This window comes from Lycorma delicatula, chromosome 10, assembly GCF_047948215.1.
Source record: "Lycorma delicatula isolate Av1 chromosome 10, ASM4794821v1, whole genome shotgun sequence".
In the NCBI taxonomy this organism is placed as follows: Eukaryota; Metazoa; Arthropoda; class Insecta; order Hemiptera; family Fulgoridae; genus Lycorma; species Lycorma delicatula.
In genome coordinates, this window is record NC_134464.1 from 38843004 (window position 1) to 38862447 (window position 19444).

General features: G+C 30.1%; 1 protein-coding gene across 13 annotated transcripts in view; it reads left to right on the forward strand.

Annotated features, from left to right (window-relative positions):
• Zasp66 (PDZ_signaling and DUF4749 domain-containing protein Zasp66) overlaps window positions 1–19444 on the forward strand; it is a 232438-nt gene that overhangs the window by 45356 nt on the left and 167638 nt on the right. For 12 of the 13 annotated variants that reach the window (XM_075377118.1, XM_075377126.1, XM_075377124.1 and 9 more), the window contains exon 2: window positions 2778–2943. The exons of the other annotated variant lie outside the window; for it this stretch is intronic. In XM_075377118.1, coding sequence (XP_075233233.1) covers window positions 2824–2943 — 120 coding nt within the window. In that variant the 5' untranslated portion in view covers window positions 2778–2823. The remainder of the gene's footprint in view (window positions 1–2777; window positions 2944–19444) is intronic. 13 annotated transcript variants of the gene reach the window in all.

Below are 19444 nucleotides of genomic sequence, written 5' to 3' on the forward strand. Positions count from 1 at the left end.
AACTAAATCTGTTAGTTATCTCAATAAATTTTTATATGCTTTTAAATTTGTGAAGTCCTTTTTGAATCACCCAGTATTTTATGAAATTCTGAGATATTTAATCTCAAATTTAATCGTACATAATATCCAATCGGATAATTCAAATAATTTATAAAATTTTATTGAAATAGATCTAAAAAAAATATATATATATTTATCCATGGTAAAACGTTTAGCAATTATTTATTTATAATTTTAGGAGTGTCTAAAATTTTATTGCTCAATTTGTAACAGATGCCAAATATTAGCTCATTGATTATAGCTGTATTCAAATTAAAAGAATATCTTAAACGTTTTTGTTTTTTAAACAAAAAAGTTTTTTTTAAAATTTCTTTAAGGATTATTTATTAAAAAATGTTTATTTTGAATTTTATTACTATGGGTAATCGGTTAACATAAGTCTTTTTTTTACAATGTTATATATATATAACTTTTACTCGTACGACTTATGTTTCTAATACTAAAGCTTTTTAAACGACATCTGAGTATACTAGTATCAGACGTTTTCTTATGCTAAATGGTTGGCAACTGATTTAATTTTATTTTGTAAGACCTGAAGATATTTTTGTTCTTTACTACTTTTAGCTTATTATTTTTTTGTCTCTCTTTCTCTTATAAATCCCAAAGTTTTTTTAATTTTATTTAATAAAATAAAAATATCTTTGTAAAGTAGTATTATATTAAAAATTTATAGTTTATCTTTTGTATGGATTCTTTAAAGTAAACTGTGTACTTGCTTTACTAAAAATTAAAAAAAGTTAAAACTTGATATAACACAATTATTTTTATCGTACGTAATTAAATAAAAACCCAGATATTAGTGAATTCTTTTTAAGCTTTAAAAATGTTATTAAGAAATTTTAAGCTAAAAAACATTATTTTTTTAAGATTATATTTTACTACAATGTATATGGAACATCCTTTTCGCTAGATTTCTACAAAATTTTAATACCGAGTAAAATTAAATATGTCTTAATATAAAAGGATATTTTTTGATCCTTAATTATTTCCTTATTTAATGTTTATTTATGTAATTTAGTTGGGGTATTCGTGATATAGACATCGCTTATAGGCTTATCCGAGGAAAAGAATAATCACTAACTTACGGTAAATTAAATAAAAAAGTCATTGGAATGAGGGATTAGATGAAGTCGGGCCTCGTTATTACGTATAATAAAAATACAAACAGAAGATAATGTTAAAAATAAAAAAAATTCAATTTATTTTCAGTATTGCAGTTTACGTTAATTTTGTGTTAAATAACTTTACAAAGAATTAAAAAAAAAACTTTTTATATGGTTTTGCCTTTTAATTTTCATTCAGGATGCACTACATCCTTCATGGGTATCTATGTAAACTACTTATTTATAATGTACGAGGTCTGTAGATAAAGTAATGAGACTATTATTTTTTTTTTGGCAACCAAAGTGGCAACACTGTAAAGTTACTAGTAAAACTATGGTTATATGAACAGCTGATTTATATTAGGTATTAACATTTTTATTCTATTGTTGCCACGTGAGACGTAAACAAACTTTTTGTGAAACGAGTTTTTATTGTGCGTTACAAAAATGAGGAACTAATTATGAGCAACGTTGTGCAATCTAGTTTTGTGATAAACTCGGTGAGAATGCTATTGAATTTTTTTCAAAATTGAAAAGGATGTATGGAGATGACGCTTTGTCACGAGTCCAAGTTTTTAGGTGATGTAAAGCATTTTCAAACTCACCACTTCCCAAAAAAGTAAAAATGAGCAAATCAAAACCATGCAAATTTGTTTCTTCGATAATAATGGCATTGTCCATAAGGAGTTTTTGCCTACAGGACGGACTGTAAATCAATATGTTTACCGAGAAATTCTTGAAAGAAAAGAGCTGCCCGCGTGAGACCAGCCATCAAAGAAAACTGGATGCTGCATCATGACATTGCACCTTGACACATTAATGAGTTTCCTTAACTCAATTAATGAGTTTCTGGTAAAGGTGGTAAGGTGGTAGTTCCTCAAGCACGTTATTCACTTGACTTGAATTCCTGCGAATTTTTTCTTGTTCCCGATTTTAATAATCCATCTCGAAGTATACCATTTTGGATCAGTAGAAAACGTAAAAATAGATGTAACTGACCATTTGAAGGATATTTCGGTTTTTGAGTTTCAACACTGCTTTGAAGAGTGCGAAAACCGTTTGAAGCGTTGTGCGGTTTCCCAAGGGAACTATTTCGAAGATGAGTCCATATAAAATTTGATTGTAAATAAAACGTTTTTGTGATCCAGTCTCATTACTTTATTTACAGACCTCGTATATTGGCCTATTTTTTTGCTTGATATCTCCTCCAGAATAGATGGACCGATTTGTATGAAATTTGGCACAATAATTTCTATACAACACTCATGTGCTCCATATCTCAAAATGTTTCTTATAGGTTAGGCAACTTTTTTCACATAATTTAATCCTCCTTAGGTAGCTAAAATAGTTTTTGGTCTTATTTTAACCCCCATAATTTGAATATTTAAAAATATTTATTTGTAACTATTTTGTAAAATAGTTACAATATTTTGAAAGTGATTCATTTAATGGTTGATAATTTTGAAGAAAAAAAAATTATACATATATATTATACTGTAAATATATATATAATAGAAATTAAACTATTATATTGTAATAAGATTGCTTGAAGTCCTACAGACGTAAATCTTTTAATTTCTTTATTTTAAAATTATTTATATTATTTTTATTTAGGTTACAGATTAAATAAGAATAGTATAGATAATATAATAATAATAATATGAGTGAATTAAAATCGAGAAGTTTTACTGTTGAATTAAGAAGAGATCACGTTAAACGACCTTGGGGAATTCGAATTACCGGAGGTTGTGATGTTGGTACACCATTAATTGTAACAAGGGTATGTTATACTATGTTTATTCCGTAATATAATATTTTGTAATTATAAGAGTAAATTTCGTTGTTAATATTAAAATAAGAATTTTAATATTTAGTTATGAGATGATTTAATATTTAAACAGTAGTATTTAAAAGTAAATAAATATCTTGTTCATAAAAATTAAAATATTTTACTTATTGAATTAACTAATATTCAAGTCATAATTGTTTATTTAATTTTAACGTATGATCTTTTTTCTTTTATTTGTTTTCAGTAGCTGATCTCTCTAAAGAATTTTCATTGATTTTCTGTAAATAATCTATTCACAATAAGTATCATTTTTATTATAATATTAAATTAATTGTAAATTTTTTTATAATAGTAAATAATAATCATAATAAGTATAACATCATGCATTATTCTTCTTCCAATTAATTAACCGCCTAATTTTTTAATTTATTTTCTCTGAAAGTAATGTTGTTCAATATATTAAATTTCTCTTTTAGATAGAGTGAAAATTATATTTTTGTGACAGATTATTAATTTCATTTTATTTGGTTTATAATCTTAATATATATAATATAATATTTTTATTCGATATAAAAGACAATGGGAAACTATATATTTTTTTTTCTTTTGTTAGATTATATGATTATTTATTATTCCTTAGATTACATAACGTGGAACTTCTTCTTATTCTTAATAATTGCTTTATTAGTTTTGGAAATTATATCTCATCTCAGATCATCAACAGTGTTTCCATTTTTATTTCCCTATATGTTATAAGTTGTGATGTGTAGCTATACAATATAAAAGGAAAAGTATGCTGATTGGATCAAATTTTGTATGTTAGGGTTTTTTCAAATTTTTATGTCTACTAAAAAATAAAGATCTAGCATTGAAAGATTCTGGAAGGCTCTATATACTTATGTATGTGAATTGGCTTGTTTTTTGTTTGATATATCTAGAATGGATGGTCGATCCGGTTGAAATTTACGACTGCTGCCAACTAACAGTGCACCACATCCTTGTGGAATGCGTTTGTTATGCGGCATTGCGTCGGAAGTTTAAGGTAGGGACTAACATGAGATATATACGCAACAATGTATCGATAATGTGTAATGTCTTACGATTTTTTATGGGCGTACATTTGGATTTAAATATTTGATTAAAACTAATACGTTTCTTGCTTTTTGAAGTTCAGCAACTTTATTGTTTTATGTTAGATTATTAATATTGTTTTTATTTTAGTTTAATTTCGCACCTAGTATACCGCATACTAGTCGCAAACGACTCTCGTTGTGCGCTCTGGGAAAAAATGGGTGAAATTTGGCACGATGATTTTTATGAATGAGTAATTTAAGATAATGATTATAATACTTTAATTATCAAAGATACTGCTAATAGTAATTTAACATAACCTTATCTAGCTTAAATTTTACTCAAATAGGTAGGTAAATTTCTCATAAAATTTAATGCCAGTTAGTTAACTAAGATACTTTCTGGTAGTTTTAGTTTTATTTAAACCTCCATAAAGGGATGGAGGCAAAAAATACATTTTTTTGGTCATTACTAGATTCAAAGTCAAATTCTTGTTAATTATACGATTCCATTAAATTAGTATGTCACTTTGATTATTTATTTTGGCAGTTTCATTAAAGAGCGAGGGATAATAAGCCTCTTTTTTTCGGTTATCATTTTTATTGGTATCATCAGATTGGATTACCCGATTTTTATGAAATTTTGTACGATAATTTTTAGAATAGCGATTGGTGCTATTTAATTTTGGTTACAAACAGCCAAGAGGTTAGGTAAATACAGTTACCGGTTCTTCAGGAGAAGGATTTTGGGTTAGGGGATGAGGGACAGCCCTCTGCGGAGCTACCGTTTGCTCGTGCTTGCACGAGTGGGCGGTAGCGATGAGGCACAGAGACTCTCGAAACTCCAAGCGAAAAAGGCCGAGTACCGGCGGGGATGCCCTACTCGAAATGTCCCCGTTAGCGGCATTGGCTCAAGGGCCGAGTCCCGGTTTCCGGAGTAGGGACCAGGGACGGTATAGCCGAGCCTAGTGGATCCTACTCTGGGGGTTTGAGGCGGACGAAAAGTAAGATCCGACCGGTGGGCCGAGACGGGGAGCTCGTTAGAGTATAGGACACTCCCCTGGGCTGTACTTAACTGCGGGATCCGGCCAGGGAGAAAGTGAAAAAAAAGTACAACTATTTTTTTACTTGCTTATTTATGTACTTTATCGTTACACTTAATTTTCCTTCTACAAAGCAGTCTCTCGACGGAAAAGCCCTTGTAGTTAGAGTTACATAAACTATGAAACTGACACCTTCTTTCGTTATACAGTGCGTCCGGAAAGTCGTTGCAGTATGCTTTAGAATTATGTGATGCGTTCTCTTCTTTCGGCGTTAGGTTGATTGCCCTGTGAGTTTGTTAGGCAGTGCTCAGTAATAAACTAAGATGCCAGTTGTTGAGTTGTGACTGAACATGCTTCATTTCGTGTTGTTTTCGAAGGTGAAAGTTTACTGATTTAGTGAAGCACAAGTTTTCTGAAAAGTTTCCAAACACTCCTGTTTCTCACCGCAATGCAGTTGGAACTCTTATCGAAAAATTTCGGGCAACGGGCTATGTTGAAGACGTTGATCTAAGTGGAAGACCACCTAAACTAAACGAGCAGAAGCTGTATTTCATATTTCGGATGCTACGGCCGAAAGTCCATAAAAGTCAATATGTAAGTGTGTCAATGTATCAACGTAAGTTAGCACAGCAGCAAGATATTGGAATTTCTACCGCATATAAAGCTGTAAGAAAAGAACTGAAACTTTTTCCCTACAAAATAAAGTGTGTTCAAGAACTGAAACCTACAGATCATGTAAGACTAAATTATTGTCAATGGTTTAAACGTTTTATCGACCAATGTTTCATTGATATTCTTGACATTTCGCTTTTTTGCAGATGAAGTATGGGAGGGTACATTCACAAAATACACAACTGTGGTCGATAACTAACCCCAATGAATTACACGAAGCGAAAATTGGAAACTGAGTCGGTGTGAGTAGAACGCGCATTTTGGGTCCAAACCTTTTTGAAAATACAGTTAATAGTAATCGTTGTTATGCTGTTTTAATAAAGTTCATTAGTCAGTTAACACAAGTGGAAATCAATCATACGGATGGTTCCAACAAGATGGCGCCACAGGGCATTCATTTAACAGGTCAATGACTTTTTACGAAATTTTTTGGTAAACGCATCATTTCGAGGGGTTTGTGACCTGTACAATCGTTTGTGATGTGTACAATCACATTACTTTCTATGGAGAACAGCAAAACAAGCAATGTATCGCAACAGACCATGGACGATTGCCGAACTAAAAACCGCAATGATAGCATACATAAGAAACATTTCAATACATCAGCTGTTTAAAGTGTTTGAAAACAAATTGAAACGTGTGCAGTGTTGTATTGATTGGTGGAGGTTATTTCAACATCTTCCAGTTCTTCAACTATTTCAGTTATTGTAATATCAGTTTCTATAAAATAGTGAAATAAAAATACAAAGTAATAATTAAAAAAGTTTTGTCATTACACTTCTATAATTCCAGTGCATAGCAACTTTCCGAACAATCTGTAGTAACTAATGTTCGTAATTACTGATTTAAAATTTTTTAATATTTTTATTATCTTCTTATAATAAAGGCAATGTATGCAAGGCATTATTCTTTATAGAAATGGTTGAACGTTATTAATTTTTTGTTTTATGCTATAAGTCATAATATTACTTATGGTTGTGAAGGATGAAAAGCCTTGAGTAGAAGAATCAAAATTGGTTTAAATCGAGACTAATAGTAAGCAGAAAGGAGCTATTTTATCAATTGTTAAAATAAATTAGAAAAAAAACAAAAAAAAAAAAAAAAAAAAAAACATTACGCTCAGATACTATACTTAATATACTGTATTACTAATACTATACTGTATTTACTTAATATTTAAACGTTGATAGTCATTTCTATTATCAAGCAATCATCATCAGTCGTAAGAAATGATAAATAAATAAAAAAATACATATATAATTTGACGAATAAACAGAACTTACGGAACACTAACTCTGTTCTTATTTTGTTTGTCAATTTTTTTTGGGTGCACATAAACAAAATTTTACACTTACACTTAGAGCTATTTTCTCTTTTCCTAGTATCAGATAAATTTCACAAGAAAGTTACCTATTTTAATGGTTACCATGATTCCACTTCCAGAAAATTTCGACATATTTTTGCGATTCACATCCGTCAGACCACAAAACTAGTCAGTTCAAACGTTTGTATATACTTTTATATATATATTTCACTTTTTTGTGGTCACGATAACTGCCGTAATTTTACGCCAATCACCTTCAAATTGATACAAAAAATGTAATGACCCAAAATCTCGGTTGAGTTCATAATGGGAAAAATCGGACCATCGGGGTGTAAATGGGAAGGCTTTTTCGAAAAAAACAAAATATCGCTATAACTTTCTTATTAAGTAAAATATTGAATTCGTTTAAAGTTCCTACGATTCTTTGGATAAGAATATAAAATTTTTCTAAGTACTTTTTTGATATCACCTACCATTGGCTCAGGGGGAAAATTTGCAAAAATTGAATTTCGAAGACAAAAATAATCATACTTCCCTTAATAGGTACAGTATCGAATCGGTTTAAAGTGGTCGTTAGGTCTCTAAATTACCTATAACTTTTGTATGTAACAATTTTTGATATGACCAACTCTTATGGCAAGGAATGACCAAAATATTGCTGGAATTGTAAGAAGATGGGGGCTTGTCGTATGCTAAACATATGAAACTCTTTTTCACATGTAACCATTGTCGTATTGAGTAAATTTGAAGTTTTTCTTAACTTTAAGATGGAAATCTTTTTTATCTCCTACTTAGGATCGATGAAATCTACTTTCGCCTTCCGGCGTGCTGGAAGGGACTTTTTTTCTTGAAACTTAGATTTATCAACTAATTTCCTAAGTGCATCTCTTTGTCTTTTTTAGTTCCTAGAGATCTTTTTCGATCTGTTTGTACCAATTTGTTTTTTGTCTTTATGTCATTAATAAAATTATAAATGTTGTTTGTCAGTTTCTTACTGTTCTTTCTAAATAGATGCGGATTTAAATTTTATTCTTCTTTTGTTGATTGTTGTTGCAATTTTTTTTATTTCTTATTACAACTCTTCAGCTTTTCTTAATCGGTACAATCCATCCTTATATTTCGGACCATATATTTTTCTAAAAATTCTTTATTCTGCCTATGTTTTGCTAAAGAATGTTTTTAGTGTTTCTAAACCGTACACGATTACTGGAAGGATTACTGTTTTATAGTGTCTAAATTTGGATTTTCTTGATATTGATTTTTTGTTGTATAAGTTTTCAATTAAATGTTACGCTGTTTCCATTTTTGTACACTAGTTTTCATTGCTTTATTCTCTGGTACTGTTATTACTTTTAAATATTTGAATTTAATTACTCTTTTGATTGTTTTATTTTCTGATACTTTAATTTCTTTGTTTTTAATTTGAGTATTGGGCAGCCATTCTGTTTTCATATAAAATATTAAACCATTTATTTAATTATTTTTATAAATATTCTTTTTCTTCCTTGTCTACTAATGATGGTTGTTTAGCACTGAAAATTGTAACTAGGTTTAGATTTTAACTAAAATTTTTATAAACTTGTTTCCCAATTTAAAAGAGTATACGATGAACTATTCTGTTCGTTGAACAGAGTTTAGATATTATTTGTAATGTTAAAAAAATTTCGGTGAGGTTGATATATGAAAGTATATTTATCTAAAGGGAAACCAGTTCACTTCTTATTTTTCTTAATAAGCCTGACTTGATATACTTATTATGTTGAGAGTGGTTAGTTAATTTTAGGGGTGACTATATCTGATATCGGTCGTTTAAAACTATTTTCGTTACGGTATATAATATACTTACCTACCTACCTACTTTCACGGGTATTTGAACTACATACAGATTTTGTCCTCGTTAACAATTTGCGTCTACAGCTCTTGATCTGGAGTTATTTCTTAAGCTTGCCCCTTCTCATCTCCTCATTCATTCACTTAATCCTATAATTACAGTATAATGTAAATAATATTTTAAATAAATTATCTTTATATATGTATATTTAAAATTTCACTATTCATATACAGAATGTTGCAAGAAGAAACGGAGAACCTTTCAGGACAGGTTCTACTGGTGAAAATAATGAAAAAGATTCAAATAAACATAGATCTGGAAACACTTTTTTTCGAGTTACGGCTAGCGAAAGATTTCGTCGGCATTTCAGCTCTTCTAATAAAAAGAAGTCCTACTGTAATTTTTTAAACCTAAATTAAGGAGTAAAATTGATGGTTTCTTATGAATTTGAGCTGGAAAATAGGGTAAAATAGGTTCCAGAACTGTAACTCCAGTAGTTCTTAAGATATCCGACGTAAAACACAAAATCCAGTGTCGAAAAAAGTTTTTTTTTAGGTTTGTAGCACAATAGCTTTGTTTAATGATTAATAAATGCGGAAGATTTAGTAACAAAACTTGTACAGAATTTAATTCTGAAAATTAATGTAAATACAGCCAGTAAAAAAAATTTATAAAAACTTGATTTTTATTGAAGTAAACGGACGAAAAATGGACAGAAAATCTTACTATTCTTTCTAAACATCTTATTTGATGCAATTAAAAAAAATTTGAAAAAATGTTGTCTAGTATTGCTTTTCCAATATTTAAGTGAAATTTATACGAACAAGATGAATAAGTTTACTACTTTTTACTTCCTTGTACGAAGTAAAGGAAGTATTGCGATCGACGAAAAATTTCGGTTTTTAGATTTCAACGGAAATATCCGTTTTGATCATCCCTGAATCCATTTTCACTCGTTTCGGCGTGACAACTGTACGTACGTACGAATGTATCTCGCATAACTCAAAAACTATTAGTTGTAGGATGTTGAAATTTTTGAATTTAGGACTTTTGTAACATCTAGCTTTGCAACTCCTTTTTGATTGCAAACAACTGAACCAAAAGTGTCCGAAAAAGCCCAAAATCTAAAAGAAATTGGATTTTGGATTTTTTCTTAACTGCAGTAATAAGTCCTCATTGAGAGCTTTTCAACGATATATCATAAGTGGTACTTATTTTAATTGGTCCCATAGTTATAGCCAAATAAAATTTTAATTAATGAAATATTTGGATCTTACAAGGGGAAGGCATATCGGTTCAAATCAGATTTCATCTCCTTTTTTTTTAATATTTCTTTTTTAAATTTAAATATATTGATTTATTAATAGTTAATAAATCTGATTATTAGTTTATAATCTGATTATAAAAAAAAAATTACGACAAATAATAACTCAATAATAAAAAAAAATATATATATATTATGAAACATATTTGAAGTTATTAATGAAATAAAATTTTATGTACTTTTCATTTAAAAAAAAATGTGTGTATGTAATTTAATAGGCGTACAAAGAAGTCATGTGGGGCCCACATCAATTTTTTATTTTTTAGTTAATGAAAATTGGTGCAGGTGTTCTATACTTCAGGGTTAAAACATCATTTACATTGATAGTCGAATATGAAAGTGTAACCATCCTTTCAATAAATCAATTGATTGAAAACAATAGAAATTTATATATGTGATAAAATTATAAATTTAATAAAAATAAATTTGAATATTCAGTTGGAGAATTCAATTTACTGTTTAGACGATTACAACTTACAATCTAAATTAAAATTAGGTTACTTTATTGTTATTATTTGAACTTTTATTTCGTAAGTCCGGCTATACATGTCCAAGATATTTTGGCTAGTACAATATAACAGTACGTACATAGCTACTGTGGTTAATCTCATTCAAGGTGTCCAATGAGCGAGTTACTTATTCTGTCTTACTTTTAAACTATAGTTCTATTTAACAGTAGTTTTGTTGCAACCAAGCATTTGAAACTGAACTGTTAACTATTGTACACACTAAGTAAATATATTTCGTATATGTAGGCTATCTTTTACTAAAATCTATCTGGCATTCATCCAACTTAGGAAGTTTACAGATTCCAGTCTTTAAAAAAAAAATTTTTTTCTTTTTTTTAACTGACTTAACATCTTTTAATAAACATTCAATGTAATAGCAAAAGACCACCAGCTGTCTGTCTGTCTGTCTGTCTTGACTCAGAAACTGCATTAATTATATATATTGCATGTAATCAATTTTTTTTTTCAAAGGAAAAATGTATTAATCATATGGTTTTTTAATTTCTTGTTTGTTTATTAGAAATAACCCGATACCCTGATTAATTTATTATTGTATCTCACATTAAAAAATTACTGGGATTTGAACTCGTGACTTGTTACAAAATTATAAGCTTAGCTTACCCACCTCTTTTTTTTTAATTGAACAAGAGGTGAGAAAGTTCTCAATTTGACCTCTATGTTTTATATATTATTATTATTATTATGATATTAAATGGCTGGCGAGATCTTTTCGTTATCCTCGAGCACGTTTGGTTTTTAAAAGGTTTTGATGTGTAGCCTTCTTGAATAAAACAAGTGTATTTGAAAGAGAAAGTGAGGTTACACATGTGATAAAATAGAAAAAGTTCAGAATAATTTTCTGTCTTGTTTGCGGTTTAAATTCAACTTTTAAGATCTAGTACTTAACTTGTCATCTGTTCGATCTTCTTACAGTAGTTAGTAGGAAATAGGAACTTCTAGCTCACAAGTCCTTTCAACGGAAATTCAATTGCTATCTCTTCTGACAATAAATTTTTAGGTTTGCTTTTCATAGTCGTCTTTCGTGGATCAAACAAAAACATTTAAAAGCGAGATGGTTAAAAATTTTAGATATGCTACGAGTCCTTAGCAACACCAAGTGGGGAGCCGAGCGATGATGGTATTACGTTTTTATTATTCCTTAGTTTGTTCCTGTTTAGGTTACGGTTGTATCGCCAACTCTTCAGCGCTTCATACCGCTCTTAAGATGCTGGATGCTGTACATCATGCTTTCCTTCGTCTTGCTAAAGGTGCCTTTAGATCAAGCCCTGTTACAAGCATATTTGTTGATTGAGGTGAACCATCACTTTGAAATAGATGGGACCTAGGAATAGATGAGGCTTCTAGTATCTTACTCTGCCCCACTTAAAGGACAACCGAATCAACGGTTTTTAACGCAGTCCTTGCGAATCCTCATTTACAAAGGTATCAGGACCATCTACATTTTACAGCACCTGTAGGTGTTCGTACCCAGAGTTTACTGCAAATTTTATATTTAGATACCTTCTAATTTTCCAACTTATTCCTGTTTATATCTTCCGTAAAGAATCAACCCCATAAATTTTAATTTTTATCTAACCATATACAATAAAAATCAACATCTCGTTTTGTCTTTCAGTAAATGTTTTACCAATCTCTTTCCAAGACAATGTCAGACGCAGTAGTACACACAGATGGGTCGAAACAAAATGATACTGTTGGATACGCATTTGTTGTTAACGACAGAACTTATATGTTTGGTCTTCTTTTCTTGTTTAGCCTCCAATAACTACCGTTTAGATAATACTTCAGAGGATGAATGAGGATGAAATGTATGAGTGTAAATGAAGTGTAGCCTTGTACATTCTCAGTTCGACCAATCCTGAGATGTGTGGTTAATTGAAACCCAACCACCAAAGAACATATGTTTGGTCTACCTAATATTAAGTGTCTTTTCTGCTGAACTATATGCTATCAATAAGGCCTTTTATATCATTAACCCCAAATACCGTTATTTGTAGCGACTCGTGTAGTACACTTCAAGCTTTACAAGATTTGCATTAGAGACATCCTATTATCACCCAAATTTATAATGCAATCGTTGAGTAGAACCACCGCAACAAACATATTAATTTCTTCTGAATTCCTAGTCACGTGTGAATTCCGGGTAACGATCGTGCGATTTCCGCTGCTAAAGATACATATGTAGTCAACAGTCCTTCACCACTCGTGTTACTATTTCCGACTTTATTAATTGCGTAAAATACACTCTTAAAGCAAAGTGGTAAGGTGATTGGACTGCTACAGTAGATAATAAACTCCGTCACATCAAAGATACTGTGTTGCCATGGAATTCTTCATGAAGAAAAATTCGCCGAGAGGAAGTGGTCCTGTGCCGATTGCAATTGGGATATATCAGAGCTATTCACGGGTACCTGATGTGAGCAGAAAACGCACGTTATGCGTACAATGCGACTGCAGCTTAACTGTGCGCCACATCCTTGTAGATTACATATCTTATGCTACCTTACGTCATAAATTTAAATTGCTGAGGAACATTCGCCGCATCCTAATTATTTATAAGCATGTACTAGACTGGATATTGTTACTTATACAAAGTTTCAATATACTTCATAAAATTGAATGTTAACAAACGATAAATTTTGATTTATTTTATTGTTCGTGCTGTATATTTTATCGTAATGGTTACGTTTCTTTTATTATTTTAATTTTATTCTTACTATTATCAAAGTTTTCATCATAGTTTTAATCTTACTTTATTAATATTTTTGATATCTGAGAAGAGAGATTTTTTGTTGTAGTTTTGTTCCGGACGATGATAAAGCGAAAGCGTTTTTCGCTCCAAAAAAAAACCTGCTACTCTTTCTTTGTGAGTTCCTCATTCGGATTCTCGCAACCAAATGTCCTTGAATTCTGCAAAACTACTCGATCTCACCTTATGATAAATTTGTCAATCCAGTGTCTCGTTTGTGGAATCGAATTGACTTCTTGATTTTTCTCGAATTTTCCAGAAATATAAAGGAAATCTGTTTTAGTTAATATATTATGTGTTTTTGTCTTCAACTCTCTGTATCCAGAATTTCATTTTGTATTTTTAGTGTTCAGGACTAACGTCTTCCAACTTTTAGGAATTTCTTTCATACGATAATGTTTCTGTTTGTTATTTCACAGTATATCAAGATATCTTTGCTGTTCTACTGTGTTTTTATTTTTTTCCTTTTTGTAGCTGCCTGGTTCTTTTAACCATTTGGAGAAGAGATCACACAAAAAGGGAGGGGATGATCAATAATAATAATAATTATTATTATTATAATGGAACTATATTTTATGTGGCAAAGAATAGCAAGAGAAAAAACTGAGTTCTTTCGCATTTTTTCTTTAGGTAAACGAAAAAGGAGAAAAATCTGGTTTATCTTTCTAGAAAAAGGTTTACGATTGTTCCAAGATAAATTGTATTTACTCCTTTATTCATTGATTATGATTTACCTTCTTTTAGGAACGATCTTGTTTATTTATATAACTATGAAGTGAATTCGTCCCCATCATTATATATAGATGTTATAAAGCTTTTTTCCTTTATTTTTGCTTACTTTAAAATTATGGCAAATGTGTTAGTTATAATCCCTTGGTATAAAGAAACCACAGCAGAAGCTGTTTTGCGAAACAGATTTTATTTTTGTAAATATTTATTAAAATTCAAAGAAAATAATAAATAAATTTTCATATATTTATTTGATTATATTCTATATAGCTTGGATATATTGTGTATTCTAATATTCAATGTATTTTCATGACACAAAGATTAGTCTGTTAATTATTAGGTAATTATAAACATATTCCTTAATTAATCAAGATATCTTTACCATAATGAGAGAAAAATATTAAAAGTTAATAATTTTGTTTTAATGAGCTTAAATATACGGTTTTTACATCTAGATTCTAAGGAACCTACTGAGAACAGGCTGAGGTTTAAAAAAAAAATACTGTTCTGCCTTAGAATTGTATGACATAATACAACGGAAATATAAACCGATCAACCGGATTTTCATGGTTATGTTTTCTTCTTGCATATCTATTGACTTAGAGTATAATAAAAATCAATTATAATACAGGATTTTTATATTTTAAATAATGTAAAATTTGTTTTAAGTAATTATTAATTTCAAACTAATTTATATACCAGTAGGTAGATTAATTGTTTATAATATTTTTACACTTAAATTAATATTGAAAAAGAAATAAATAACCTCTAATGAAACGTAAGTCGTATTTATTGATTTAAAAAAAGGAAATGATCCAATTTTAATTATGTAATTATTGAAAGATAATATTTTGATATTAGTTCTTAGTCGGTTAAAGCTATATGTACTACCATAATAAGTCAAGAGTAAAGATCGGAATGGAATTATCGCAGCAGTTAGATGCGATTAAAGGACTGAGACAACAATATACACCTTTTTTTCACCCCTTTATTATTATTTTTTAGAAAAAGTGCTAAGAAATTTTGGCTTAAAAAGATCTGTAATATAGCATTGGGTTGGTGACGATAGATTTTCCATCAATTTCTTCGCTAATATCCAGATATTACCAGAAAAGGATAAAGTTGATTAGTATTATATGATGAGGAAATTGAAAGAAAAGTATTGCATATCAAGTTTTAATGGCAAAAAGTGATTATTTGGTCGTTGGAAAGAATGAAATTAATAATTTGTATTATTAATTTCATATTAAAAAATTAAAGGGATAATTAGGGTCAAGAAACTTGTTTTTGGTTTAACTAGTTTGGAGAGAGTTCGAATGAGGTAAATGAATAAAGTAAAGATGAACTGGATAAAGGTAAGATGGTCACAAGGACTATGTACAATCTGCTTTGGAATAGGAACGTAAGAAAATAAAAAATAAAAAACGGCTTTACATGTTGATTACTGAAAGTGTTCTTTTAGAAGTTTGAATTCTTATTTCAAGAAGTTGAAACTACTCGCATCTGAAACGGATTTTTCTTAGGCGTACTTGCAGATATACACTACTGGACCAGTTGAGAAACAATAATGTAAAACAGAGTATGGATCTCAACCCACCGGGTTGGTGTAGTGGTGAACTCGTCATCGCAAATAAGCTGATTTCGATGTCGAGAGTTTTAAGGTTCAAATCCTAGTAGTTACTTTTATACGGATTTGAATAATAGATCGTGGAAACCGGTGTTCTTTGGTGGTTGGATTTCAATTAACCACGCATCTCAGGAATGGTCGACCTGAACAAGACTAACTTCATTTACATTCATACATATCATCCTCTGAAGTAATACCTTACGATGGTTCCGGAGACTAAATAGAAAAAAAAAAGAAAAAGAGAGTATGGATCTCATTACAGATGTCATAGGTTAGAGGTAAAAATGACAATTTATTTGGTTTGTCCATCTTAATAGAATGGGATACGATCGGCTTAATAAAATGTTGTTGGAATAGATTCTAAGATCTAGAAAATATAAAGGATGTCCAACATGAAAATGGCTAGATGAGGTTGAAGAGCCGATTTTAACTAGAAAAATGGAGGTGATTGTTATGACAGACTGACATGTCGACTGGGAACGGAGAAACGGCGCCAGTTGGTTGTAGATAACTCCGCGTAAACAGTATAGAAATACAAAACTGAAAATACTTAAACTAAACATCCGGTTATTTATTTATTTTTTTATGTATTTTATTTTTTGGTGTAATTTTTATAAGATATATATATATATATATGTAAGGTCATACGTGATAGTTATTAAACATGTGAATGGTTCCTTAAAAAAATCTCGAAGGTGTTACAAAACGACAGCCGATTAGATCTTCATTTTTAACTGGTGATGTGTATCATAGCATCAGTACTAATTATTTTTATAATAATTAAAATGATATATTTTCTAAAACAATTTTATTCTTTTTACTTAAATAATTTAAGGTTATGTTTCATTGTTATCGATTACTATTTGATTATTTTAGGGTAAATACATATAAAACATTTAATATAATACTACTGATATTTTAAGAATTTTCTATGATGGTTGGGTTTCAATCAACTACACGTCACAGGAATGGTCAGCCTCAGTTTGTTTAAGACTACACTCTTACCGGTACAATTACATTTCATTAATAAGTTGCTTATGACTAATTGGCGATGGGATTATAAAAAGAAAAAAAGAAAAATACTTGAAAATTCATCAGGTTTTTTGACTGGAAAAATTAAGGTACAAAAATAAAATATATTATTAGATTCCAAAGAGAAGCCTTTACTCATTCTTGTAAATAATCTATTTTAAGATCGTTTTTACAGTTTTATTTTACAATTAAAAAAATAATTAATTTTCCATCTTTCTATTTCTTGTGAAATACTTTTTATTTCAAATTGACAATTTTTTTTTAGATATTTTAAATAAAAATAACAAAATTTTAATAAAATAAATTAATAAGTAAAAAATATTTTGTTTTTTATTCTTCTTTATGATTCGATTTTATTTGAAGTCAAAATTAAAAAAAAAAAATTGAAATAATATTATTTTTTAACTGGTTTTAAAGTCGGGTTTACTTTTTTTAAGTTTATTTTAAAGATGTTTGATGTTGCATATTTTTTTGTATGTAGGTGTATTTGTATATATGTATTTCATTTGTTGACATTAATAACTTTTACAAATATAATCTAGGGTGTTAAATTAATCGTAAATTATTTTTATATACTTTTTAATGAATTATTTTGTCATAGTCAAAAGCCTTTTAAACATGAGTAAGTACGCTGCATTAGACTTAATGATTCAGATTCATTACAGGATGACTGTATATGTGTGTATGTTTAGAAATAATTTCTAACTCGGTTGATGATAAAACTTTCTTGGCAGTCGAATTTTGTTTAAATTTTACGGATTGTCCAAAAATATTACAGTTGTTTTAATATATATTTATCTAAATTTTACATATATCTTAATTTTAAAGAAAAATACATTTTTTTTGTTCAAAGGTAAATTTTAAAGTTCACGAGAAGCATAGAAGCGTAAAAAAAGACTATATCTTGAACATTTTGTGTTTTATTATCCAAAATGTTATGTGTACAGAATGGTCGAATAGAAACTAAATTAATAAATATTCATTAAATTCTGGAAACAGTAGAGCAACCATGGGTACTTGCAACAAATGGACAAATAATTACAGAACCCAATTATTATTCATTTCATATCATTTTATCGTTCATTTCTATCCAAAATAGAAAAAAAGAAATGAATAATAAAAAGCTATTCAGACAAAGTAGCCTGAATCGATGTGGAAAGAAAAGAATCACGCCAAATTGAATTGGTTGGAAGATAGAAAGACCAAACACGCGGAAAGAAAGAAATAATATTGAAGAAAAGAAAAACAAATAATGTTTGCTTGGATCATAGTGCTTAGCTGCAAAGTAAAAAAAAAAAATAATTACGAGATGTTATCTCTAAAGTAAAGACCGTTTCATTGTAAAGCAATTTATTCTGAAAACTTTATTAATATTTTTTATTTCTCTTAAACTACATACCATGTACTACTTCGGTATATAATCGCCATATGATATAAGACATTTTTCGTAGCGACGATACACCAGCTTCAATACATCTTCATCGTATTCTTCTGCAGTCCATGTAGCTACTGATTAACAGCATTTTTAAGTTCATCGTCACCCGCGAATTGCTTACCGCTCGAAAGTTCTTTCAATTTCCCAAACAAATGACAATCAGAAGGAGCTAAGTCCGAACTATATGGTGAGTGATCATAAATTTCCCACCCAAATGTTCTCAGTAAATCACGTATCGGTCCCGCAACAAGTGGACGTGCAATATTGTGCAGCAGGATGATGCCGTCGGTCAGCCGCCCACATCGCCGATATTGAATGGCGTGCCGTAACTTACGTAGAGTATCGCAGTAGGCTTCTGCATTTATAGCCGTTCCACGTGGGATGAAATTAATCAGCAGTATGCCAAACCGATACTAAAAGACTGTAGCCATCATTTTGTGTTCAAATGGCTGTGGCTTGACCTTCGTCAGTCTGATTGGTGATTGAGGATGACGCCATTCACTTGAATATCGTTTTCTCTCTGGTGTATAATACGAAATCCACGTTTCGTCGCCGGTAACCACTGAATTAAGAAACTCATCACCTTTTTCTGTGAAGCGTATCAAAAATTTCAAAGCAGATCCCATTCGGATTTTTTTGAGACGTTCCGTTAAGACGTGTGGCACCCAACCTGCACAAACCTTTCTGAATCCTAAATAGTCATGAACAATGTAACAGCTCCTGAAATATCAGGAAAAAGAAGAGCCTGGTCGGAAATCGTTGAGCGACGTCTTTTCTGATTTCATCATCGACGCGTTTCAATAAGTCCTCGGTGATTATCGTAGGCCTTCCCAAACATTCTTCACCATGCAAATTAATTCTGTTATTTCTAAACCTTTCACACGATTTTCGGACGTTTCTTTCATTCATTGCATTATCATCGTACACAATAACCAACTGCCTATGAATTTCAGCCGGCTTAACGTTTTGTAGGTTTAAAAAACGAATAACTCCACGTATTTTACAGTCGGCGGCAACATCGATTTTCCTATTAATTTTATAACGTAATAACTCACGTGTAATGTAAGATACTACAACGCGACAACTTACAGACAACAATGCAGTGTGTAAATTACTAGCGAGGCCA